Source organism: Uranotaenia lowii, chromosome 2 (assembly GCF_029784155.1).
Source record: "Uranotaenia lowii strain MFRU-FL chromosome 2, ASM2978415v1, whole genome shotgun sequence".
Lineage (NCBI taxonomy): Eukaryota > Metazoa > Arthropoda > Insecta > Diptera > Culicidae > Uranotaenia > Uranotaenia lowii.
Window position 1 is genome coordinate 46,737,510 of NC_073692.1, and position 26,562 is coordinate 46,764,071.

Below are 26,562 nucleotides of genomic sequence, written 5' to 3' on the forward strand. Positions count from 1 at the left end.
GTTAAAAGAGTGCTGTTGAGCAATACCCTTCATGGTTAAACCCCAAAATGTCTACAATTTCAAACCCAATTACTTTAAAATAATACAGGTTCTATATTTAAACTTTCTAGAATATGCTCTCTCAATAAAACGGAGAATTTGAAATCTTGATTTGGTTTTTAAAGTTATCCGTGGTTTCTCGATTGTAAAAGAAAATGCCAAATGAACAAGTATGGTCAACTGATTTTTTAAGATAGTTTTTTACTCATTAAGAACAATCTGTCAAAGTCAAAGTTTTCGTTTCAACTGAAATGTGATTATTACATTAGAACATGTGTAGAGCTATAGAGGGCTTTCTTGTCGAAGAAGTAAAACGCAAACGTGTTTCGGTTAACAGAAGCAAATTTGGTTGATTTAGATTGTTGTTCATAGCGCTTCCTTGTTAGAATTTTAACGAAATATCACCAGATAAAAGGGACTAGAAATGTTAATAGATATGTGTTCCCAGATCGGTACTCCTCGGAGATTGAACGGTGGATTATCACTTTTCCAATGAGGTGGTAGCCTGAAACTTCGTTGCAGTCTGAAGTCTCGAGTGAATAATCGTTTGAGGGGGTTAAGAAAGATATTCGAGTTAATACCACCACACAATTCAAAACCAAACAGGGGGTTGCAACGTAAGGATAATCAAAAAATCAAACAAATCACCTATTGTTCCTATCACAAAGTATTCCGGCACGCGTTTCTCCGGCACGAATCCCGCTTATTTGCTTAAACTATCAAGAGGCTATGCTGGCTAGGTTTGATTGGAAAAGGAGTACAGGAAGAAGAAGAACGTGAAGAAGCCCTAGAGGGGGAGGGAAAGCAGGCAAAAATTGAACTTGCATTAACAATAACACGTGAGGCAGAGCGATATGTAAAACAATGGATGGAGGGAGTTTTTAGGGGAGTGCGAGGGAAAGCAAGAGCTGTGGTAGAGTCGAAATTTGGGAGATAGGGATGTAAAGGTTCTGACAAACAGGGCAAACAGGCAAATAATAAACCATAACCAACAAACACACATACAAGGAAACGGTAGACCACCACACCCCCACTCCCCAGGAGGGACATGAACGAGGCGGGGGCGGCTGTCTTCCTCTATGAGCAAATGCACAACTCTAGCTGGCGGCCACGTTTAAGCGGTTTTTTAGTTACATCGGCATTGGCGCGTAAGCGTGAGGAATGTCGCCGTACGATGACGGAGGCCTTGGCGGCGGACGTTTGACGCCTTGGCCTGTGGCGTCGGCGTCGCGGCGGTGGAACGATAAACGATTGCAATACATACGTAGTTGTCATGACGGAGGGTCCGGTGGCTTTGCTGCTACTGCTGGTACGAATACTGCGGTGCTGCTGATCGATCACGGGAGCTGTGGTCGGAATTACACTGGACGAAGATAATCCGGCCGAAGTACTGTGACCTGTTTGAGAGGGGTAGATCGTTAGATGAAACTACAACTGCGTTGAAAATTTCAGGGCGTTACCTTTACTGGTTCTCGTGGAAGATCGTTCGCTACGATGCGATCGGCTAGATGGGGTACGTTCGTCACTACGTCGGCTCTCAATTGTAGATGATCGTGAAGCGTTCGCTCGTGGACTTTCCTTATCTTTCTCTCCGTTGTGATAGCGAGTTCGTCGAGGTCTCCGTGGAGGTTCCACCGGGGCCGCATTTGGTAGATCTTCCGATGAGCTAGCGTTGGATTGGTGTAGACGTTCTTTGCTACACATGCGGATCAACCGACGAGATTCTGTAGATGAGTTCGGTAGCTTGCGACGACTTATTCCGTTGCGGGACTCTTGGGCCTGACTGGTGCTTATCGCCGTAGTCATTCGAGCAGGTGATGATCGCGATAGACTTTCGTTTGACGATGCTGAAGAAACTGAAAGAAGATCATTTAGGTAAGGAAAAGTTAATCATTAGTTTGAATTTGCATAATCTTACCTCTACCAGATCGCTGATGGCGCTTCAGGCTGTCGTCGAAATTCTTTGAAACCTGAACGCCGCGCGATTTCATCACTTTGCTGCTGGCTGAACATTCCCGGATCGTTCCCAGAGTGCTAGAAGTCTTCGAACCGCGGAATTCGTTTAGCAAACTTTCGGTGCTTTCCGCATTTGACATGTTGTTGACAACCTGTAAACAGAGTACCAAAACTTAGCTAGGCTCTATAAGGTAAAAACTCTAAAACATCTCACGTTCAAAATTTCATCGGCAGCACGAGTGAGCTCCTCCAGTATCTGCTCGTCTCGCTTGAGATCCTTCTTTCGGTCGTACGTTTGCACTGGTTGGCTCGGCTCCGCGACTGCTGCTTTGACTAGATTCTCGTACTGCGGTTCGTATTGTGCATTCGTCGTCTTCGACGTGTTCTGCGTCGTTGAAGAAAAGCTAGCAGCAGCTTGATCGATGCGTTGGCTGTGCCGTAGCAAATCCGGCTTGTCGTTTGACAGCTGCCACTGTGTTGAGTTTTGTGTCGTCTTCGATTGCTGAACGTTGACAGCGGAAGACTTCACCGAGTTCGTCGAAGACGAAGTTGACAGGGGGTTCATGTTGATCGAGTTGCGCTTGATGAAGGACGACGTCAGGGTGGTCGACCGGGTGAAGGTCGGTTTCGTTTCACCCGATGAATGCTGTTTATTACCGTTACCGCTGTTGTTGTTGGGGTTGACACCGAAGAATGACAGTTCATGGTCACGGAGTTGTCGTGCGCCGGACGACAGCCGTAGCGATGCCCGTTCTTCGTTTCGTGCTGTGCCGTTCGTGTCGCTAGAGGCATTCGAGGGGATGTGTCGTTTGAAGTGGGTCGAGAGGGGTTGCTGGGTCTGATTCGGTTGCGATTCGTGGGATTGCGGAGGATTAACTGAAATTCAATAATTCATCTTATCAGTAAAATTTAGTTTTGCTATGTGAATGATAGTTTGAATTGATCATCACAGATATTAATAGGTACAGTACAGGTACAGTATTGACATCTCTTGAAAATTTTCAAACCATAAGTTTGTCGATATGTCTTTAAATTATGTCGACGCAAAACATCTCCTACATAGTTATTTGTTGTTAAAGAACGTAGGCATACAATCTCGTCCGATGAACTTCTGTATGATAAAAAATCTGATGCCGTAGTTGTAATTGAATCTTTTACCGGAGATGAACATCAGGCTATTGATATGCGGATTTTTGAAGAGGATTTAACGAGGGTGCGATGTAAAATTGTAAGAACACAGCCTGCTCTTGATGTACAATCATAAGGTGCAACTAAGGAACACAACAGGCTTGAATACCAAGGTGGTTTTAGGGGACGAACCGACACACGGCAGCAAATATAGCCGGCCGAATAACCTTTTGATGACTACAGAACTGGCAGTCACTTCTCTGCTAGTTTAGTAATGGGAATGAAATCTAGGACCGGTGATTGAAGTAGTGGTTGTCTTTCGCCCCGAGAACAACCTTGGCACACAACAGTTGGCAAAGCACTAAGTGGTCCAAAAGGAAATTGATGTCGAGCTATTGTAGAAACCTTGGAGAGCTTTATTCGGAAGTGACAACTAGGCAGCAGATAGGGCAGACTTACATAGCTGCTTTCTTCGTCATGGGGTGTTTTTCCATGGAGAAAGTCACCAAAGTAGAAGATCTGGAAATTAAGGAATATTTTGGACGAATTTGATGTCACGCTTTCAAGCCTATTGTTGAATCCTGAAAGGAACTGGATAATGTTTGACGGCTGTACACTGCAAAGTGGAAGTCCGGATTCTTGTGGTCGGAAGGCAATCACTGGTCCAATAACTGGTAGACCAGAGTTTTCGACAAGAATATCTGTGTTGATCCTCAGGACATATGTACAAGGAGTAGTCCAGAACGCTGACAAGCCACCGCTAGTAACGATGTGCAACATCTACTGAAATGGAGGTATCCAGCAAACATAAAATCGCATTAAAAATGATAACTCAAATCGGTTAAAACGTTACTGCGAATCGTAATTCCAACTAACGCAAGTTAAATGTCGTAAAAATAGTTACTCGAGGTCGGATTAAATGGTTTAAATCGAATATGATAAAAAGTCAGCCATGTTTGCAGATTGTGAAGACGATTTCGTTCCTACCCCGCGTGGATCGAGTGAGAGAATAGCTTCGTTTTTCTCTCTGCGACCATCAGTGCTACCAGATTGCTAAAAATCAGATGATGAAACGTTTAACAAAGTTGTTGAGAAATATACCTACAAAAATGTTTGCTGGGAAGCGACTGGTTTACTGGTGAGCTTCAGAAATCGCATGGCATCGCACTGCCTACGCGAAAGACATGAAGACTGTCCGGGTTGTTAAAATCGGTAAAAACTGTGGCGAAATGTTGAAGACAATCCATCGAATTAAGCCTATAGAGTTGCATTCAGTGAAGGGTAACCAACAAAAATTTGGCTGATTTAAAACGTCAACTCGCTGAACATTTCTCATTAAACTTTTTTTTTCTGCTGAGTGGCATTGTGGTCGTTTAATAACGACAAGTTTTCGTCAAACCGCAGACTTCATGATTGGTTCTGCGTACTGCGGTATGCGACCAGTAAGCCGAAGGATTGAAGTTAGAGACAGGTTAAAAACAAATTAAAACAACATAGAGGGGAGAAAATGTGTGCCATCGGTCATTTTATTTTAGTTTTTTTCGGTTGCTCCGTCAATTGACGTTTAGTAACATTTTGGCTGGACAATTTCCTCGAATCCAGATTATTAAGAGCTGAAAGCACGCTTCTTAGTGAATTTTTGTGGCTTTTTTCAACCAGATTGCTGATTAAAAACTTATCCACAATATTTTTTCAGCCCTTTTTCAGCAAAAAAATGTTTGTTGGGTAGACCAAGGTTTGGTCACGATGATAATCAATCAATTATTGCAATGGAGTCAGTTGCCAGTGAAGATTGCAACGGTTAATGTTGCTACAGAAGGAGCCAGTGCAAAGCCTGCAGAGTTTTCCGGGTACGAGTTTCGCAAAAAACTGTTTACTGAGAATCGTCCAAGCAGCATTGTTTCTTCATACACCGGGTAAAAGCCGTGGGATGGAAATCCTAGAGTTGCCAGTCAAAGGGAAAGAAGAACACCGTACAACGATCGCAGAAGACTGAATCCATCGAAAGGGGGTTGTTGAGCAGTGAGTGTCGGATCTCGCGATTGAAGCTACAAGGTAACTACACAATCGAGGAGTATTTGAGTAGTGCGTTTAGCAACAAGATGTATAAGGGATAAGACAATACCTTGGAATGGAATCGCCTCCTTTAAATTAATCAACCGACGAAAAGCATCATATAACGTTTGATTTCAAAATGTAGCGCGCCAAGCTAGGACCTTCATTAATCTTTTTGCGCTGATGTTTGTCCTCAGCGTTTCAGATATTTGCAAGACTATTTTTTGGACCAAGGCCTGGTTCAACACCACGTTAGAATTAGGACACTCTTAAAACTTACTTAACTAACTAAAGTCAATTCGGTGGAAGTCTTCATCGCGCTAAGCTTGGAACAATACCAACGGAAGTCTGCATCGCGTTACATTTTTGGAGTTCAACTCAGCGGAAGTCTTCATCGCGCCAAGCTAATTACAGTACTGACGGAAATCTGCATCATGTCAGATTTCATCGGATAGGGCGGAAGTTTGCATCACTATCAAACTAGGTACACTACTGACGGAAGTCTGCATCGCGTCAGATTTTATCGAATCAGGTGGAAGTCTTCATCGCGCCTAAATAGCAACATCTTGAAACTTAGTTTACTGACGGAAGTCTGCATCACGTCAGGTTTTTCGGCGGAAGTCTTCATCGCACCAAGCTAGGGACAATACTAACGGAAGTCTGCATCGCGTTAGATTTTCGGAAGTTTTCATCGCCTCACCCGGTGGGGGGGAAGGGGGGGCCTCTGGTCTCATGGGGGGGGGGGGGCGGTGACTGATTGCCTGGTGACAGTTGAACGCGACAAGGGATAAACTTACGAGGGGCTATCTGATGGCATCATTGGAATATTGCGAAATAGCTGAGCTTATTATGATATTCAATAGCTGACATATCAACGACCCACAAGAGATAAGGCTCTAACTCAACATGAGAAAAGGATGTGTATTCGACACTCGAGGAAGAGCTACGAGGAGAGGTATTTGTATGCTAATTAGTTAATCTCGAGTCATTAAGAGGAGGGGTCGGATCTCGAATCGTTAGAAAAAAGATCATCCCTGGCTGGAGTCGTCAAGAAGTTTTTGAGGAAGCTTTGAGTCATTTCGAAGAGAGGTTGCTTTTCGAGTCGTTAGATGAGAGTTAAGACCTCGAGTCATAATAAGGAGAAGTATTGCAGAAGGTTCTCTCGTCTATGAGAATTTTGCGGAGCGTGGCGCAGACGAGTGCGAGTATGACCTCTCGCCATTAGAGGACAGTTCGACAACTATTTAAAGAGGGAACCAAGGTCAGAGGATGAAGTTGGAATTTAGAGAGTATGAAGGTGTACCTAGTGTATCATGAGTCGTTTCATTGCTCCCATGGACCCAGATTATCAAATTTTGGGAACACGGTGTCTAGCCGTACCTTGGAATGCAATCCGTTCACGAGGTATTTCCACCTGGGCAGGCACAATTTTCACATATGTTCCCATGGTTCTACGAATACACTTGTGATCTCTGCCTTTTGTGAGCATTTAATAATGAAAGGAGGACATCTATAAGCTGCAGACTGGAATGATCGAGAGTATCGAGCGTATAACTTTAACTCCACCAATGGGTACTCAGAACGAATAATTGTAAGCTTTATTGAGGTCTCGAACTCGAGCGGCGGAACAAGCTGTCAACTACTTCGCCGCGTTGAGTATGTCAGGTTTAACATGTTCGTCGCCACGCTCATTTGAGTAGTTTTACTAGCCGAGTCCAAAGAAATTCTCGGAGCGAGCAAATGAAAACGGAGAACTCCGATATTTGCAACGTGTGGCTAAACTGAGCGGCTAACATGAGTAAGAGAGCGTCACACTTTTTGTATGTGACGGGGCCGCCAGGAAATACACCCGTCGTACGAATATGTGTCCCACGGCGACGAACGTGTTAAGCGATTCACATACATTTTCATCAAATAGAGTTCACCGTATCGAATCGCATTTGCCAATTCGCATCGTATCGCTCTCACTATGTCATCGGCCTACAACGTCTTAGCTCTCTAAAGCGGGCCACAGACTACAGAACATTTACACAAATGCGATAAAATTCGATGAAATTCTGTCGCTGTGAACACGATTTGCATTGTGTATGGCAGTGCTTGAATGATCGCGCAAACGGTTTGAGTAAAATCCGTCGGGGTCGAAATATTTTGTACAAACCGCCTTCTGTGGCATGGTGTATGGTGCTGTTTGTACAAAATTCAGGCCATTTACTGAGCCCCAGTTGGAGTGGAGGGATTTTGTTGTTGTTGCTGTTTTCGCCAGCAATCGTTTGTGTCCGCGTGAAATATGTTTGTATCGTGTGTGGGCGAGCATAGAATCAAACAATCGTCGTGGAATCACCGAATTTGCACAAGCCATTTGTGAAGTCTATGGCTCGCTTAAGAAAATAATTAGAGCATTAAAAGAAGACCCGACTTCAGACAGCCAACGGCCCTAAGCGTCAAGGCGCTCCAAAGAATGCCGAAGAGAAAGTCCAAGGGAAAAGTTGGTACACCACTGCGGGCTCTTGCAACTGGACAAACAGAGAAAAAAATACCTCAAAGATACATCTTCATATCAGAAAGCGGCAATTCCGTCCGCGGGTCTGGGAGCTACAGACAATGACGCACTGGTACCGGTTCAATAAAAAGGTCAATTTTGTCGCGAAAATTGAGGTTTTGAAAAATAAAACGACATAAAACTAAAAAGGAGCCTACACGCATGGTTTCTATAATTAAAAAACCAAAGAAATCATACTAATCGCAGAGAAATTATGTTTTTTTAATTACCTGTACTTGGCGAAGGATTTTTCTTCGACAGGATTGGACTTTTCAGTGCGATGGACATGATATTGGTACTCCGCGGCGGCCCTTCCGTATTGATGGTTGTTGTTGTGGTTCCATTCGAAGAAGGTTTCACTATTTCAAATTCTAACAGACAAATGGATTAGTATTATACATGAATTTCACAAAGTTTGAACTCATTAAACAAAAATATGAAAATCGAAAAAAAAACTAACACAAGAGTATGTACACGATGGATGAACTATCTATCGAATGTGGGTTGGTGCAGGCACACAGCCAAACGGTACTTACCTGACACGGAGTTGACAGTGATTTTCAGATCCTGATCCCGGTACTTTTGAATGTTGCGCTTGGCCTTAAGCCGACTCCAGCTGCCGGACAGTTCGCTCGTGATGCGTTCCTCACTCGTTAGGTTGCCAAGGTACAGCTTGACTTCTTCGTCTGCTTTAGCGCTCTCATCGCTGTCGTACTGTTCGGCTGCATCGTACAGCCGCTTCAACTGCGTCAGCTGATGGCTCAATACGCTAGATCCTCCGAGCTTCTTCAATCGGGGTGCTGCCACAGGTTTACAGGCGGACACACTCGAAACCATCCCGACCGAGGGGAACTCGTCCGTACTCGATCGACGGATGCTGCTGCTGCTGTTCTTGGTGATGAAGGCTTCGAAGTCCGACAGCCGAGATTCGTTGGTAAAGCTCCGTCTCAGAGCTGGCATCGGAGCACGATAGCGCGTTGGGGGATAGTCGTCGACATCCCCGTCGAGAGATGCTGCGTATTTGGCAACCTTGAGCTTGGGTGTTTCCTTGTTGTTGTAGATACTACTAGCGGAACTTGACTTGGCAATGGAGCTGCTCGAGATAAGGTGGAAGGCTGAGCGCCGTTCTTCGCTGGCTTCGTTGCTATCGATGGATTCTCGCCGGGTGGCTTCCAAACTTTTCATTGCTTCGTCGAATTGGTTAGCCGAACGCATCGTTCGCATGATTAGGGATGTTGATTTGAGAGGGTTCTGATTGACGGAATTGGTGGTGGACATATCGATCAGAATTTTGGTGGTACCTTTCGGATCGATCGACGATTCTGTTGGATTGTGATGAGGGGAAAATAAGAGGTGCAAGAGAGAAAATGGCAGATTTAGACCAGCGCGGGTGGCGTTTTTGTTACAAGGTTAGTACTAGGTTTTGGTCTAATTGAGCGAGTGCAGTTCAGAGAAAGAGCGACAACAAGAGCGATGGTTAGTGGCTAGATTATGTGCGGGCGATAGTTCATCCTTGGATGGAAAGATGTAAAGCTTGCTACAACTGTTCATTGACGCTTGAAGGCCAAACGTGCGTTTTTTATACAGAGGACCAATATTGGAAAAGTAGGATCTACTTGAACTCAGATTTCTTCCAGCATTGGTCCGCAAAACAGTTACAAACAAACAAACGTTACTTACCATCTGATTTTTTAGAAATCGGTGCAACCGATGTAAGATTTATTTTCGTCGAAAAGGAAGTTGCTGGAGAAACGCTATCGGATTTGTCTTCCGTAGTTACTGCAGTTTGTGATTTTCCGCTCAACTCCTCCTGCTCGTGCCAGTAGTTGAGTTCCGTCGAGACCGGTCTCAGCTTAACTCCCCACAAACTTTCACTGTTGGCCATATTCTCCCCCAGGACGTAAGGTTTAGGTTTCACGGGTTTGTTTTTCAGTATTCCTCTTAGGGAGATATCATCTGCCGACTGATTGTCACTCTCGTCTGAGGTTACGATCGAGCGACGAGGACTAGGTTCCGGACGACCGATAGAGGTGGTCACAACCGGAGGTGCGGTGTATACGGGATTTTCTTTAAGGTCCGTTTCGCTAACTTCCTGCTCGAGATCCCCGAAATGTGTGACTGGAGCTCCGGAAGTGATAGCCTGCATGTAGGAGGATCCTACGGATCCCCCAGAAGATCTACGCCGTCTCCGGAAATTGTTTGTAGGTGGAGGTTTTTCGTCCGTTTCAACGATATTAACCCGTCCGGAATCCGCCGTGAAGTGTACCTCAGTCTTGCAGAACTCAACCTTCTTTTTGTTCTTGTTAAGTTCCTCGATAAAGGTGTGACTAAATCCATTGACGCTAACTGAAGACTTCTTTTCGAACATAGTTTTCAAACTATCACGCACGTAACTCGTTTCGTCGACAGCGATCGAATGACGCTTGATGTCCTCTTCACGTTGTTCTCGTTCCTTTTCCCGACTTTCGTTGGTGATTTTTATAACCATAGCAGTGTTGGTTGGTTTTTCCTTCTGATCTCCCAATGTTACGATCGTACCTCGGGTATTCCCCTGAGAAGCATCGGCCCCTCCACTTGACCAGCTGGAGCTGAGATCTGTGGAACGACCAATACCACTGTCAGTCGATGAATCCATTTTGGACATGAAGTTAGACGAGTGATTCATCCTTTCAAAACCGTAAGATTTCCTACGCGAATGCCAATCATCGGAAATACTTTCGGTGATCGAAGGCTTGCGGTTAGATTCCAGGCTGTTGCTTTTGTACGAGTCCGATGAACTGCTCGTCTGCAACTGTCCCATTCGTGTTTCAACTTCGGTGATTGTAACGGCATCGTCATCCTCCATAGCTTTACGTTCATCGCCAGGGCTCATATCGTCTCGATACAACGACTCATTGCTCAACCTTCTCAGTTTTCCACGAATTTCCTTCAACGACTCGGCAGTCAGAAAAGTGGAAGTCGTAGATTTCCCAGATGGACTTCGGGGCGTGTTATCGGACTGCTGCTGCTGCTTTGTCGTCGTAGGCGAAGGCGTATCCGATACACTTTTAAGGATGTTATCCAAAGCCACGAAATCGATGTGGTTGTTCCTCATGGCGGTGTTCAGTCGGCGGCCGTTTTCCAGCTCCTGCCGAATTTTCCACACACTGCCCGAATTTTCCGGAAGGTCTGCCGGACGGGTGCTTGACCTAAAAGAAGAAAAAGAGTTATTCGATTACACAAAGCAAACCAAACAAAATTACTTTTTTTTTGAGTGGCACTCGAAGTTGCCGAAATCACAGAAAACCAGTAATTTCACAGAACTTTGAGGAAATACACAGAATCACAGAATCTGTGTCACAGATCACACAATTTTGTGGAACGTCACAGATTTACCAGTTTTTAAGGAAACTGTCCGTGTTTTACTGTCAGGTACTAAAATCGAACGTTAAGTAGATCAAATCTAAAATCTATCAATATTTTAAATCAGGGATAAGCAACACGTGGCCCTTGTTTATTTGGCCCGTGAAGCTATTCTTAAATTGTATTTATTTCATGATTTAATTAATTTTTTTTCCATCAAAAATATGATATGTCAAAATGGCTAGTTTTGTAATCTTGATGAAATATGCACTTCCCTTGTTTGCAGTTGCATTTACACCACAACATTCAGATTGTTGACCTTTTCTTGCATTTTAAGCATGTTTTGTTTTCTTTTAAAGGCATTTATGCAATATTGCATATTGGCAAAAAGAAACATTGGATTTTTTTCTGGTTCAGATTACTTTTTTCCCTAATTATTCAACTACTATTTAAAATTTAAAAACAAGTTCAAGTTCTAAGTCCGTTCGTAAAATCATCATTTTTTTCGTTGCAGGCAAAAATAAAGTTGTATACCGTCAACTGGGGCAACATGCAACAATTTTCAACTTCAATGGCTTCTAAAAAACTTAAGTTCACAGTTAATCGTATCCTTTATGCATCAAAAGTTTCAAGGATGCTGGGGTATCGAATTGGCGTAGTTAAAAAATTATTGGTTTCTTCAGTTATTTTTAATTTTCTAAAAACATGCGATTTTCACACTCCTTAGAAAATGGGGTAACTTGCAACAGACTTTGTTTTTAATGAAAAATCTTATGAACACGTACGAAAATTCATAGTTTTTAATATATTTGCGATGCCTTAAAGACTTTTACGCATGACAACACCAATTGCAGTAGGTTTTGGGTCTGTAAAAACAAATATTCACATTTTTTTCTGAAAATAAGGATGCTGCATACATTTAGGGGTTAAATAATACTACGAAAAATTCTAAAAGCTGAAATCATAAAAATAAATGTTTGGATGAATGAAATTTAAATGTTTACAAACGCGTGATGCAAAACATTCATATTCCAGCACATGGAAACGAGATTTACAAGGCATTTCTTTGATTTGCATTTTGTTGCATTTAACCCCAGACACCTAACTGAATTTTAAAAATATTCATTTAAAAAAATTGGGTGATTGTTCGAAAAATATTTTTACACTAACAATGTTGGTATAACATGAGGAAACCTGTAAAAAGTTTGTAGGTAATTTTATCAAGCCGATCCGTCATACTGGGTAAAGTTTTTTTCGGCATCAAAAAATGTTAAAATTTGTACATTTACTGCTCGATTTTTCAAATTTTACATAAAAACAAAAAACTTAAGACAACTAGCTTAAGATGCGAGAAATTATGTCATCATCATTTTGCTATCATAAAAAGATAACTTTATTACAATACATTAAATTAAAAATTGATTCAATGTAGTGTTATATAAATGTTGCATCGAACCCCGCTGTTGCATGATGCCCCGTTTGACGGTACTAAAAATGCTAAGCAGATATGTTTTTTTGAAAATTTATTTATTTATTCCATCAAATCTGAAAAAAAATGGCTGTTAACACTCAAATACTGAAAAAATTAAAACTATTAACGAGTGAAGTATTTTTGTTCTTGAAGAATGACGGAAATGAGGAAAGTTGGATAATCAGGATTGGGTGAACCATTTTAGATTTCTTATCAACATGTTCCAGCATCAAAGTCTCCAATAAAAACTCTGAATTATCGACAAAAAAAATCTGTTGTTCTGTGATTTGTTGAAAAAAGTTTGTGACGATTATCTGTGACGCTATTTTCAGAATCAGCTTATGGAAGCCTATCCCAGTGGAATCTTAATTAAATCAGTAAATCCATGAACTGCCGTTGGACGCATAATTGTCACATGTGACATTTCGACGTTTTTGAGTTTTTGGTGCCAATCGTCATAATTTGATACGTATTATTGATATTCTTTGTCGAAACAGAAAGTCAAATTGTCACACTGGGACAAATGGACGCATAACTGTCACACTGAGACGATTCGACGCATATTTGTCACACTAAAGAAATGAACGTATTATAACTTCGGAACGTCTAAATAGATTTTCACCAAACTTGGCACACGTGTCCTAGATAGTCGGGAGGGGATCATGGAGATGTAAAGAGGGGGAGGGGTCACTGTTTTCGCGGAAACCCAGCATGTGCAAGAAAAACTCTGCAAACTGCTTCGGGTTCGTTGCTGGCACTTGGAAGAGTGCATGTAAACGTAAACCACTTCACAACATTAGTCAAATTGTTATTCTTCCAGCGCCGTGTGACAGTTCCACCGTATTCATCAATTGTCCAGGATGGCCACATGTGATTGACGGCAGTTTTAGCAGACCATTTCTTTTTGGGTTTGCTTTGAGTTTTTGATTTCGATACACCTAATAAAATACCGGAGATGTCTGTTTCTTCTTGTTTACAAACTATTCCGCCAGCTTCATCCGGAACTTTTCCCAAGACCGTCTTCACTGCAAACGGATTGATTGTCCTCTTCTGGTAACGCTTCTCTCGCGGTTGCGACGTTTTCAGCACGGCAGCTGACATTAGTTGAAGGAATGTTGCTTCGTGTAAAGTGTTTGAGCGGCTTAACAGAGCTCAACTTGAGCTGCCGCAAATTGCTCCCCCTGCCGCTTTATTGATCGAACCCGTTAAAAAGACTTGATTTTTGACACCAGATAGTGTAAATTCTCAAATAATCCGATTCAGATCTGATTTTTTAAATTTAAGCTTCCATTCACAAATAAAACACAAGAGCCACACACGAAATGCCAAACCAAACAACTACTGGGTAAATGTTCAGTTCGTGGTGTGACAAATATGCGTCCATTTTTCGACTTTTCATAGAATTTTGCGGCATAAATGTCACACAACGATTTTCATTGAAAAAACAGTTCATTTTCGAAAAATTTGATCGAGGCTCATATGATACCGTCAAACGGGGCATCATGCAACAGCGGGGTTCGATGCAACATTTATATAACACTACATTAAATCAATTTTTTATTTAATGTATTGTGATAAAGTTATCTTTTAATGATCACAAAATGATGATGACATAATTTCTCACATCTTAAGCTAGTTTTCTTAAGTTTTTTATTTTTATGTGAAATTTGAAAAATCGAGCAATAAATGTACAAATTTTAACATTTTTTTATGCCGAAAAAAACTTTACCCAGTATGACGGATCGGCTTGATAATATTACCTACAAACTTTTTACTGGTTTCCTCATGTTATACCAACATTGTTGGTGTAAAAATATTTTTCGAACAATCACCCAATTTTTATAAATAAATATTTTTAAAATTCCGTTAGGTGTCTGGGGTTAAATGCAACAAAATGCAAATCAAAGAAATATCTTGTAAATCTCGTTTGCATGTGTTGGAATATGAATGTTTTGCATCACGCGTTTGTAAACATTGGAATTTCATTCATCCAAACATTTATTTTAATGATTTCAGCTTTTAGAATTTTTCGTAGTATTATTTAACCCCTAAATGTATGCAGCATCTTCATTTTCAGAAAAAATGTGAAAATTAGTTATTACAGACCCAAAAACTACTGCAATTGGTGTTGTCATGCGTAATGATCTTTTAAGCATCGCTAATATATTAAAAACTATAAATTTTCGTACGTGTTCATAAGATTTTTCATTAAAAACAAAGTTTGTTGCAAGTTACCCCATTTTCTAAGGAGGGTGAAAATCGCATGTTTTTAGTAAATTAAAAAAAACTGGAGAAACCTATAATTTTTCTAACTACGCCAATTTGATACCCCAGCATCCTTAAAACTTTTGATGCATAAGGGGTAGGATTAATTGTGAACATAAGTTTTTTAGAAGCCATTGAAGTTGAAAATTGTTGCATGTTGCCCCAGTTGACGGTAGGAGTTTTCTTTAGAGATCCACGGCATTGAAGTCAACAAAAATTGCGAAACTGTGCGTTGACGGCAAAATGTTTTTGTGATACTTTGATCGCGTTTTTCTCGCTTTGCCTTTTTGTAACATGTGACAATTATGCTTCCAACGGCAGTGAAGTCTGTCAAAATTTTCTTGGATCAAAACTTTGAAAAAGTTTGCTTTTAAAAATTGTGAAACTATGATTTTTTGATCTGATGATGATTGTGTGATTTTGACAACTTAGGCCAACATGCAACAATGCAATGATTTTATACGAAACTTAAAACTTCAGATTTTTCGTTGTTTGGGGGTCTTCGAGGACACTCATTTCAAATGATATCTGCTTATGTAAGAACACTTCATAGACACAAAACAGGACACGACACTTAACGTTCTTGTTTAACGGAAAAAGGGTTTAAAATTACCTTTTTTGTCGACTGGTTTCGGGCTCGATGTTGCCCATCTACAGGACGATGTCCGACTGATTACTTGAAGACAATTAACGTAACCAATTTCCTACTCTGCTGATGTATTCGTCAAAAGGGTGTCGCATCATGCGAACTTTAGGTTGATGAGGTTAAAAAGGGGGAATGTAATCGGCAGGTCATCTTCGTTCATCAACGGTTTCTCGGCGTTGCTGATAAACATTTAGGTGTCCAGGTTTGTGAACGCATTTTTAAAGTTTGACTTTTTACCAGTCAATGGAATGGTCATATTCTGTCACGTGGGCGGCCATGCTCGATTCGTTGATCCTTCTGTTTTTAACGGCATTCTTATGCTTTTTGAGCCAAACTTTACGTTTACGGCGGGTTTGACCGATTTGAATCGATGGACAACTCTAACATTGAATTTTGTTTTTTTCGTTAAGTAAGAACGTTAAGTGTCGTGTCTTGTAATATTTACGTCGTGTATTTTATGTCTTCGAGGACACAATCCAAATAGTGACAATTTTTTTCGAAAATTCGCACAGAAAAAAGGATTTAAAGTCTATGAATCTCAACAATGATTAAACGTCCAACGCTGAGAAGACAGTGATTTCCTTAAAATATATTTATCTCTCTTTTAGTTATCCTGTGGTTTAGCTCCACAAGGCTTTTAAATTGAAGTCTGACGAATACAGACCCCGTTCGATTTTGGCAACACGCCCGTACATTTTGTGTTGCCAAAATCGAATGTTGCCAACAACGAACGGGGTCTGTAGTACCATAAGTTCAAACATCTTTACGAACCATACAGAGATTATCAAAAAAAGGAAAAGCAAATAATTTTTCTGTTTGAAATAATTAAAACTCGTGAAAAAGTTCAAATTGATTGAAAAAACTTAAACTATTCAAAAATAATAAAGATTTTGTGTAAAAATCAACGCATTTACCAAATGATCGGTTGATCTTAATGATAACACTATAACTAACAAATTGAAATTAATATCAACATTATATTGCACAATACTAGATACACTTTAAATTTTTCTTCCGAACACGTTCCTTGAGAAAACGTCGTCGAAATGTTCGGAAAAGCGATAAAAAAGTTTTTAGAATTCCGATGAAAGTGCTTTTAGTGCTGATCGTTGGAGATTTTCTCATTTCTCAAGTTTGGCGATCGCGCATAGAGCGGAGATTCCGCGGTAGTTGTTCACATCTCTCTTACCTACCTTTTAGGGACAGGAAACATGTGATATTTGTTTGTTTTTCTAGGATTTGAACACTCTCAGGAAACATGTTAGATTCTTTCCACAATGAAGGAAAAATTGCGTAGTCCAGCGATTATATTATTGACAGACGTGCCTAATGGTTGTCAGCAGAGATGGCATAAAACGCTTCAAAAAGTAGCTGGTATACCCTCTGGGCCTGTAGAAGATGAATTTTTTAGCTTAGCTCTCGCTTTAAGGATAGCTGCATCGTCGACTAGAAGACCATTCAAAGATTACCCTTGAAGTGATATATTTCCGACAGCCCTGGCCAATTGCTAAAAAGAAATTTCCCCTGTTATGAAAATACTAGAAAATTTCTCGGCAAAAAGTTCACAAATTTCTGGTTCAGAATTCGTTGTGTCGCTGTCAAGAAATATGTAGCACAGAATCCCTGGTTCTTTCCGTTCATTTTTTACGTGCTTCTAAAAAGATTTTGGACTGGTTTTGAAATTCATTTGTGATCAATTGAGATAATTTAGGTAGCTACGTTTACTGACTGTTTTATAAGCATTGTAAGGAGATTTATGGTTGTTATAATTTCGGAGTGCACGTTTCTTGGCCGTCTTCAGTCGCCGCAGTTCTTTAGTGACCCAGGGAGCCCGCATATTTGTAGCCAGCCCCGAAAATGTCTCAGCAGCTGTATTTGGATCAGAAGGATCAAGCTCAACTTCCGATTCAACGGATTCAAAGACGATGGAGATAGCTTTAAAATCCACGTTCTGAAATCTTAATTAAAGGATGTCGTTCTCTTCACGGGAATACAAGTCATTGCTGCATCGAGAGATACCACCGGTTATGCGGAATAGCTTTGACAAGGGGAGCGGGAGCTAAATCAATCGTTGGAATTCTGAAACCTTCGTTAACGAAACAGAGGTCGAGCATACGTCCGTTTTAATTTTCGATATTATTTATCTGACATAAAGTCGCTGTACTCAGGGTGTCTAAGTATACACTAGAACAGTGGTTTTCAAACTTTTTTCACTCACCGCCCCCTTTTGCATAATTTTCGAGCTCAACGCCCCTCTGAGCAAATTTTCAGAAAATATATTGAAAAAATGAAAATTTGGATCGTTAAAAAGCCATTAGCTTTTTGCTTGATGTTATTTATTGTAAGGCTTAACTCAAAATTCAACATTCATTTTTTTCGAAAGAAAAGAGCTTTTTTTTAATTTATGGAAAATTAACTAACATAACAAATTAGAAGCGTGTTTTCTCGAAATTTGCTTCTATTCACTTATACTAAGGTTGCCAGAAATTTCCCAGCACGTACCCGAGCCGGATAAATCCGGGAAATTTATCTAAAAACAAGGCAAAATCCGGCATTTGATTTCAAAATTGTCGAAAAAAAAACCCGGATAATATCTAGGCAAATTTTCTCAAAGCCCAGGAATTTCTTAACAAAAAATCAAGAAAAAAAAACTTATTTTCGTCATATTTATCATCAGTTTTTATTCAGGTATTCAAAAAACTTTTCATGATTATTTCCTTAAAATTTGTTCAAAAAATTTCTTTTTGGAATCAAAAATAAAAATTTAAACAACATAATTTGTTTTTATTTTGTTTGTTTTGGCAAATGAAGTGAATAATTCCGGACAACCGAACCGGACCGAACTTTTGACGAATTTTTCAATAAATATCCGGGCAATCTGGTTACCTTAACTTATACTTAATTGGTTCCAAGGGCCTCATATTGCTTCAAACCTCCAGTAAACACTTAATTCTTTGTAAAGTTTCTTGGACACTTACTTAAACTTATTGATAAGTTTGAAATCAAATCGTATATATTAAATTTGGTACAAAAAAAAAATCTATTTATCATTAATTTGCATTAGTGTTGAAAACTAAATTACATTATTGAATACAAATACTGTAAAGCTAGTAAAATAACGTGGGAATAGTATTACTTCTTGATATCTGAATTTGAGTCTTGTTCAAAGTTATGCAGTATTCACGGGTTTTGAAGTTTAAATAAGATTCTAATAACTAAATCCAGGCAATGTTCGTGATAACCGAAAAGATTAAAAGTTTATCCACAAATTGCACAATTGATTTTTGGCATCGATTGAAATTGAGATGAACAAATAAGAAATAAAAATAAAAATTCTCTGATCTAAAATAATTCTTACACAATTTCTCTCGAAAAAAAAATCCATCACTAAATCACAGATAATGTCTTTGAATACAGATTTTTTCGAAGGTATTTTCTGTTTATCAGATTTTAGGAGACAATACATTTTAAAGATTATCAAGCATTGCTATCTAAAATTATTCTTGTTCTAGTATAACCCAAAGTATTCTTACCAAACAAGATCAACATGTAGAGCGTATACAAAATCAGTGACAATTTAAAAAAATCTTTTAGTGACATTAAAAAATAATTATTGAGATACTCGATCAAAAAATTAGCTTGCAGCTCTGTGAAATGATAAATATTTTAGTCTTCATCCTTTTGTCTGGTTTTGTAGAGTAATTTTTAATTTTTGCATCGAACATTGTTATTCCAAATCTATGTTGTATCGTGATTTGTGAAAATGTGGATTACGATCTCACCGCCCGGGCGTAAATATCAAATTATCAGGGGGGCGCGCCCCCCTGAGTCCTTCCAACGCCCCTCAAATTTTAACATTGAGCTCACCGCCCCCCTGGAAGCTCTCAACGCTCCCAAGGAGGCGGTAGGGACCACTTTGAAAACCACTGCACTAGAAGATGCAGAGAACGAAGAACGAACAGGGTCTGGAAACAGAAAGCGACTTCGGGAGGAGCACCATTTTAGGCCGGGCATATTGAAGTCGCCGATGACGAGTATGTCATCCTCAGGAGAACAAATAGAGCTAACTTTGGGCAGGGTCGCCAGAACGATTAGGAGGCATGTACACTACGCATAGATAGAGTTTCCGATTACCGAGATCAATGCGGATCCAAAGAAGCACCAGATCGTCCCAGGAAACGTCTTCGATAAGCAAAACCGGGAGTTCAGATCTAAAGGCAAGTAATACTCCACCAATAGTAATTTTTTTCGGAGCTGAGGCTATCTATTACAATAAAGTAGTGATCAGCGGGTCTTGATGCTATGCTGTCTAGTGCCCAATGTATAGCTGCCAGCTCCGCGATATACACTGAGCACGAAGATTGAAGACTGAAGGAAGCACTGCAAATTTGGTTGAACACTCCAAACCCGGTACATTCAATGTTCGTCCTGTTCTCGTCGTGAAAGGATACTGGCCTCTAGATGTGAACTGTAGAAATCCATCGCCTCAAGCGAATACAGGGCCAGGACGACTAATGACGCAGGCAGGAAGCAGTGCTACTAAGTCGAACTGGTATTACTAACTTCGTAAGAAAACGGTGTTAAATTTCTGTTATCTTTAAACACGCGAATTAGATTCATTTTTTCCCTTTTTCAGATATGTTTTTGTCAAAAAATTGTCGCTATAAAATATGTATGACATAAAGCGCTACTAACTATTAATAAACATTATTTTGAGTGCAACCCACCAAAAAGATTTCAAATAAAAATTTACCGGTTGCTTCAAAAGGTTGCTTACTCCTGTTTTAAACAACTGGACATAAACTTAAACAATATGATGGCGAAAATAACTAGCATCATTTTGGATAGGTTAAGGAGTAATATGTTTGAGTCCATTTATACAAAAAAAAACATGCTCAAGATTGTATCAACAGGGTAGTGTCCATCTGTGCAGACCGGTCCAGCGATCGGAGTAGTATCGGCGGGCCACAGGACCAGCCCAGCCGGGGGAACAACGCGCTGCTACACTCGGCTCGCTCGGGTCGTACTCGCTAACTGACTGGATGACCGACGTGCACGCTCATGACGAACTGTCAAGTGGGCGTTTAATCCGTCCACACATCCCCCTCCTATTCCAAAAAAAAAAAAAAAAATGGGGGATAATAAATGAAAAATATTTCAAATTCTCTTCTTTTAATTAAATTTTCAAGTACAAAATTTTTGAACGCAGAGGAACGCCATGGCATACAAATTGTGTGTTTGCCATAATTGAAACAATGATTATCACGATATGAGCTCACTACTTCAAACAAGCTCGCTTTTGTTTTAAAAAATGTCTACTTGGCTGAACCATGTATCTTCAAAATGAACTGATGTAAAGTAAATGGAACTGATGACGCTACAATGCGCTGCCGATGCTTTCATATTTCAATAAAACCTTTCCCCGACCTTTGTTGGACGAAATGATTTTAAAAACTTTCCTCTGTTTTATTACCGACTAGTTGACGATGAGAATATTCGGAATTTTAGCGACAATTATTTAGTGACCTTTGCAAAAATTTAAGGAATTCGGGGAAATGGACAACATTTTATAACACTGTCCATCACTTCATCTTTTCCCTATCTTGAATAAATTCTAATCATTGGTAATATCTTCATAAAATAGTGTAAAACCACGTCGCATAAAGTTGTGTAAATCCACAGGAAACTCAATACTTTACTATAATCTGAACATCACCCATAATCCATAATATTACTCGACCGCAAAAAAGTGCCCCCAAGCACAAGACAAATTACCATGTTCGGAAAGAGATAAAAAAGTCACACTCTACAGGCAAGGTGGATCGTAATGGTTTTTAGCGTCATTTAGCGTTTGTTTTTGTTTTGCTCAAATGTTTTGTTGTCGATACACGTTTAACATAATCTATTGATCGGTGTTTCAACGCTTACACTGTTTAGAGTTCAATCGAGTAAATCAATATCTCAAATTTTTCATTGCCTTTTTTCGATTTTTTTTGCCAAGAAAAGCATCTGAATGGATTTTCTTTCTGGTTTGCTTCAGTTCAGTGTTCATCTTACCTGTTGTATAATTGATAGTTGAGTTCACCTTGGAATCTATTCTTATCTTAAACTGTTCTTATAAAACGCTTGGTTAAATTCGATGAGATCCGTATTCTATCCTATCGAAACGTTTTATTTTCATTTTCAAGCTGTACTTTCCATCCGGAGTTAAATATAATGAATCCAAGCTGTCCTTCGATACACTTCACAGTTCACTCTCATCTTAAACTGTCCTCACAATCCGGTTGATCATGAATTTTTCTTATAAACAAAACCTGTTCTCTCAACATTGTGTCCGGGTATTCTTATAACACTTTTCTAACATTAAACTTTCCGCATCATATGTCTTTTCCCAAGCTGTCTCCCCAACGCACTTGAAGTTTAAAAGAATCTATTCTAGCTGACCTCTTGCCTCGCTAGACTCGTATCTCAAGCTGTTCGCTTATCCTGCTGGATCATTGATTGTATCGAATACCAAAGCTATCCTCTCAACTTGCTTTCTAGTTCCCTCTTGATATCTCAACTTACGATATTTAACCGTTTAATTCAGGTTGTTCCTTCGAACATCATAGTTCGTATTTATCACAAACTGTTCTTCCAACCCAATGGGTTTCAATTTGATAATGCATTAAGGCTGTACTCGTATCTCAAATCCAAGCCGTCCTATTAACTCGATAACTTACTTACTTACTTAATGATCCCGCGCCGATCCTCCGGTGCATAGGGCCGTGGTAAAAGACCTCCACTGCTGACGATCCGGAGCCAGTGACTTCACCTGGTCCCAGTCAAGATTATCGTCGACAGTTCGGATTTCAGCGGCTAGGCTTCGCCGCCACGAGTTTCTGGGTCTGCCTCTTCTTCGATGACCTTCTGGATTCCAGTCAAGCGCCTCTCTGCAAATCTCGTTTTCATCTTTTCGCAGCGTGTGCCCAATCCATCTCCACTTACGTTCCCGAATCTCGATTTCTAGCGCCCTTTGATGACACCGGCGATGTAATTCCTCATTCGAGATCCAGTTGCCAGGCCACCAAGCGCGGATGATGTTCCGCAGGCAGCGGTTTACAAATACTTGCAGTTTTCGCGTCGTTACCGCATATGTGCACCAAGTTTCGCACCCGTACAGCAATACGGATTTGACGTTTGAGTTGAAGATTCGGATTTTTGTTCGTAGAGAGATCTGGCGTGACCGCCAGATGTTTCGGAGACTCGCAAACGCAAATCGGGCCTTTCTGATCCGGGTTTCGATGTCTTTCCTGGTACCACCATCAGGCGTTATCTGGCTACCAAGATACTGGAAGCACTCCACTTTCTCAACTTGTTGCCCAGCTACCATGAAACTGGAGGGATTTCCTGTGTTGATCTCCATCGACTTGGTCTTTCCGACATTGACTTTGAGACCTGCTGCCTTGGAACTATCGGTGAGGTCGTCGAGTTTGCTCTGCATGTCCGGTTGTGTTTGGGCGAGCAAAACAATATCGTCAGCCAGGTCAAGGTCGTTCAGTTGCTCCATTGTTAAAGGATTCCACGGCAATCCTCGGTTCGGTGCACAGTCGATCGATCCAGTCAGAATCTCATCCATTACGATGAGGAAAACTAGCGGTGATAAGATACATCCTTGTCTCACTCCAGCAGTTACCGGGATTGGTTCGGACAAGACACCATCGTGCAAGACCTTGCACGAAAATGCCTCGTATTGTGCTTCGATGAGATGGACTAGTTTCTCTGGGACCCCTCGTCGCCTTAGAGCCGCCCAGATGTTTTCATGATTAAGTCGGTCGAATGCTTTTTCGAAATCAACGAACACCAGCAGAAGAGAGTCCTGGAATTCGTTGATTTGTTCCAGTATGATTCGTAGCGTTGTGATGTGGTCCACACATGATCGTCCGGATCGGAATCCAGCTTGTTGCCGTCGGAGTGTAGCGTCGATTTTCTCCTGGATCCTGTTCAGGATCACTTTGCAGAGTACTTTGAGGGTTGTACAGATCAACGTTATGCCTCGCCAGTTACCGCACTCTGTCAGGTCTCCTTTCTTCGGGACCTTACGAGGATACCCTGCATCCAGTCGGCCGGGAATGTTGCAGTATCCCAGATGTCAGCGAAAAGACGGTGCAACATTTGTGCTGACAGGGCAGGGTCGGCTTTCAGCATTTCAGCAGGGATGCAATCGATCCCAGGTGCTTTGTTGGATTTCATGTTTTTGATTGCCGTTTCTATTTCAGCCAGCGAGGGCGCTTCCGAGCTGACGCCATTTATGCGACTTACTGTTGGCACTTCAAGCTGCGGGTTCTGTTGGCCATCGCTATTCGTGACTCGGAAGAGTTGTTCGAAGCGCTCAGTCCATCGTTTGAGCTGATCTGTTCGATCGGTCAATAACTGACCTGCTCGGTCTTTCAGCGGCATTCTTGCATTAGTCCTTGCACCACTTAGGCGGCGAGAAATGTCATAAAGTAATCGGATATCTCCATTGGCGGCGGCTCTTTCCCCCTCTTCGGCTAGGGAGTTTGTCCAGGCTCTCTTGTCTCGTCTACAAGCTCGTTTAACTGCCTTTTCCAGCTCCGCATATCGTAAGCGGGCGGCTGCTTTGGCTGACCCGGTACATGCCTGCTCAATTCCGACTTTCGCCTTTCTCCGATCATCGACCATCCTCCAAGTTTCATCCGACATCCATTCACTTCTTCTTCCACAAACTTTACCGAGAGTACCATGGCTCGTCGTGATAAAGGCATTCTTGATTCCACACCACTGTTCTTCGACTGTTCCGTCTGTCGGCAGTTCCGAGGCTCGGGATTCTAGCTGTTCAACGTATGCCCTTTTCACCTCTGGATTCTCCAACCGGCGGACGTCGTATCGACACCCGACATTCTCCTCGCGCCGTTGGACACGCGCAACTCTCAGTCGTATCTCGCCAAGGACGAGGTGATGGTCAGATGCAATGTCTGCGCTTCGTTTGTTGCGGACATCAAGAAGGCTCCTTCTCCATTTTCGGCTGATGCAGATGTGGTCAATTTGATTTTCTGTTCGGCCATCTCGGGATACCCAAGTGACCTTATGTGCTGGTCGATGGGGGAAGAGCGATCCACCGATCACCATGTTGTTATTGCCACAAAAATCTACAAACAGCTCTCCGTTTTCGCTCATCTGTCCTAGGCCATGGCGCCCCATGATGCGCTCAAGGTCTTGATTGTCGGAGCCAATCTTTGCGTTGAAGTCGCCCAAATGGATTTGAATGTCACCCTTATGAATTCTCTCTACCACGCTGTTCAGTTGACTGTAAAACTGCTCTTTCTCCTGCAAATCGGCAACGTCAGTTGGCGCATAACACTGGACCATTGTAAGGTTTCTAACCCGTGTTCTAAATCTGGCTAGGATTATTCTTTCGTTTATCGGTTCCCATCTAATGAGGGCCGCGTAGGCCTGCGGGCTTAACAGGAAACCAACTCCTTGTTCCCGAGTAGCATGTTCTCCTCGTATGCCAGAGTAAAGCAGGACTTGCCCGGATTGTGTCTTGTGTTCTCCAGTATTAGGCCAACGGACTTCGCTCAGTCCCAGAATTTCAAGCTTGAGGCGGCTAGCCTCTCTAGCAAGTTGTTCCAGTATGCCTTGTTGGGCAAGGGTTAAAACATTCCAAGTTCCAATTCGTGTCCGTGTTTTCATGCTAAAAGTCGTCGCCAAAGTTTCAGATCGGTCATTTCTTTCGGATTCCGTAACAAGTTATGAATCGGGAGCAATAGGTTGTTAGCCTAAAGTCCCTATCCCGCGATGGGGCTGCCATCTTGGACTTAGCTGGCGGGAGCCGCATTTCATAAATTCAGCCGCTTGCTGCAAGACAGACGCTGTTTGAGCCGCCCCTGACCTGGAGAACAGACGCTCGGTTGTTGTTGCACGCCGCCCCTGACCTGGGGAACAGACGCGTGCGGCCACCTTCTCAGTCTGCATGCGACCAAAGCATCCACCGGGGTTGGGTACCCGATCTCCGCTTAGGTTACTCGCACCCCAGCCGGCACCGCGGGGAGGTAGAGATAGGAGTTGTGAATAAGAGGTGATATGACCACTATGGGGTCTCGTGTTGCACATTATCCACCGTTTACCAGCCATTAACTCGATAAGGTTGTTAAAAATAGGTTCAGGTAATTTCTCAAGCTGTTTTCTTAACTCGCTTGGATTCACAATAGTGCGCAGGCTGTCCTCTCAACTCATTTGAAAGTCGCGTCAATATGTACTAGCGGTCCTCTCAACTCGCCATCCAATTCCAAGCTGTCCTCCCAACTCGTTTGAAACTGTAATCAAAACGCTCAGGCTGTCCTCTCAACTCGTCTTTCAATTCCAAGCTGTCCTCTCAACTAGCTTGAAACTGTAATCAAAACGCCAAGGCTGTCCTCTCAACTCGCCTTTCAATTTCAAGCTGTCCTCTCAACTCGCTTGAAACAGTAATCGAAACGCTCAGGCTGTCCTCTCAACTCGCCTTTCAATTCCAAGCTGTCCTCTCAACTCGCTTGAAATACGCGTTTATATATTCAGGCTGTCCTCTCAACTCGCCTTCCAATTTCAAGCTGTCCTCTCAACTCGCTTGAAACTGTAATCAAAACGCCAAGGCTGTCCTCTCAACTCGCCTTTCAATTTCAAGCTGTCCTCTCAACTCGCTTGAGATTCGCGTTTATATGTTCAGGCTGTCCTCTCAACACGCCTTCCAATTTCAAGCTGTCCTCTCAACTCACTTGAAACATGTTGAAGCTGTCCTCACGACTCGCCCAATATTTAATTTCAGCTGTCCCTTAAACGGAATTGAATTACTTCAATATTTAAATGTTTTTCCAACAATTACAGTTTTCGCAACACTGCTTTTTCATAACTTTTTTCATATTTTCCGAAATAGCAATCGAAAACTACTTCTTTTCGCAAAAACAGCTTTTACACAGTATGTGAATTCCAATTACTCACTAAGTGTTTCCAAATGGGTAACTGATCACTAGACTAGTTCACTTTTCGGCTTTTTTCGCTGATCACAACGCCACTTACAGGGTTTGATCCTCATTCATTTTCAAGTACTTTGGCCAAATTTGTACTCATTTGAGTAAGTTTCCA

At 41.5% G+C, this 26,562-nt stretch overlaps 1 protein-coding gene across 6 annotated transcripts in view; it reads right to left on the reverse strand.

Moving 5' to 3' along the window:
- LOC129743966 (serine-rich adhesin for platelets-like) overlaps window positions 1-26,562 on the reverse strand; it is a 274,223-nt gene that overhangs the window by 21,293 nt on the left and 226,368 nt on the right. Inside the window, exons 6-13 of one of the 6 annotated variants that reach the window (XR_008736758.1) lie at window positions 9,398-10,905; window positions 8,254-9,039; window positions 7,948-8,088; window positions 2,210-2,871; window positions 1,958-2,147; window positions 1,500-1,895; window positions 1,304-1,436; window positions 688-826 (exon numbers count right to left, since the gene is read on the reverse strand). Coding sequence is in view for 4 of the 6 variants with exons in the window: in XM_055736224.1 (XP_055592199.1) it covers window positions 1,117-1,436; window positions 1,500-1,895; window positions 1,958-2,147; window positions 2,210-2,871; window positions 7,948-8,088; window positions 8,254-9,039; window positions 9,398-10,905 (4,003 nt within the window). In the remaining 2 variants the exon portion in view is untranslated. The other 5 variants (XM_055736226.1, XR_008736757.1, XM_055736227.1 and 2 more) reach the window with 5 other exon arrangements.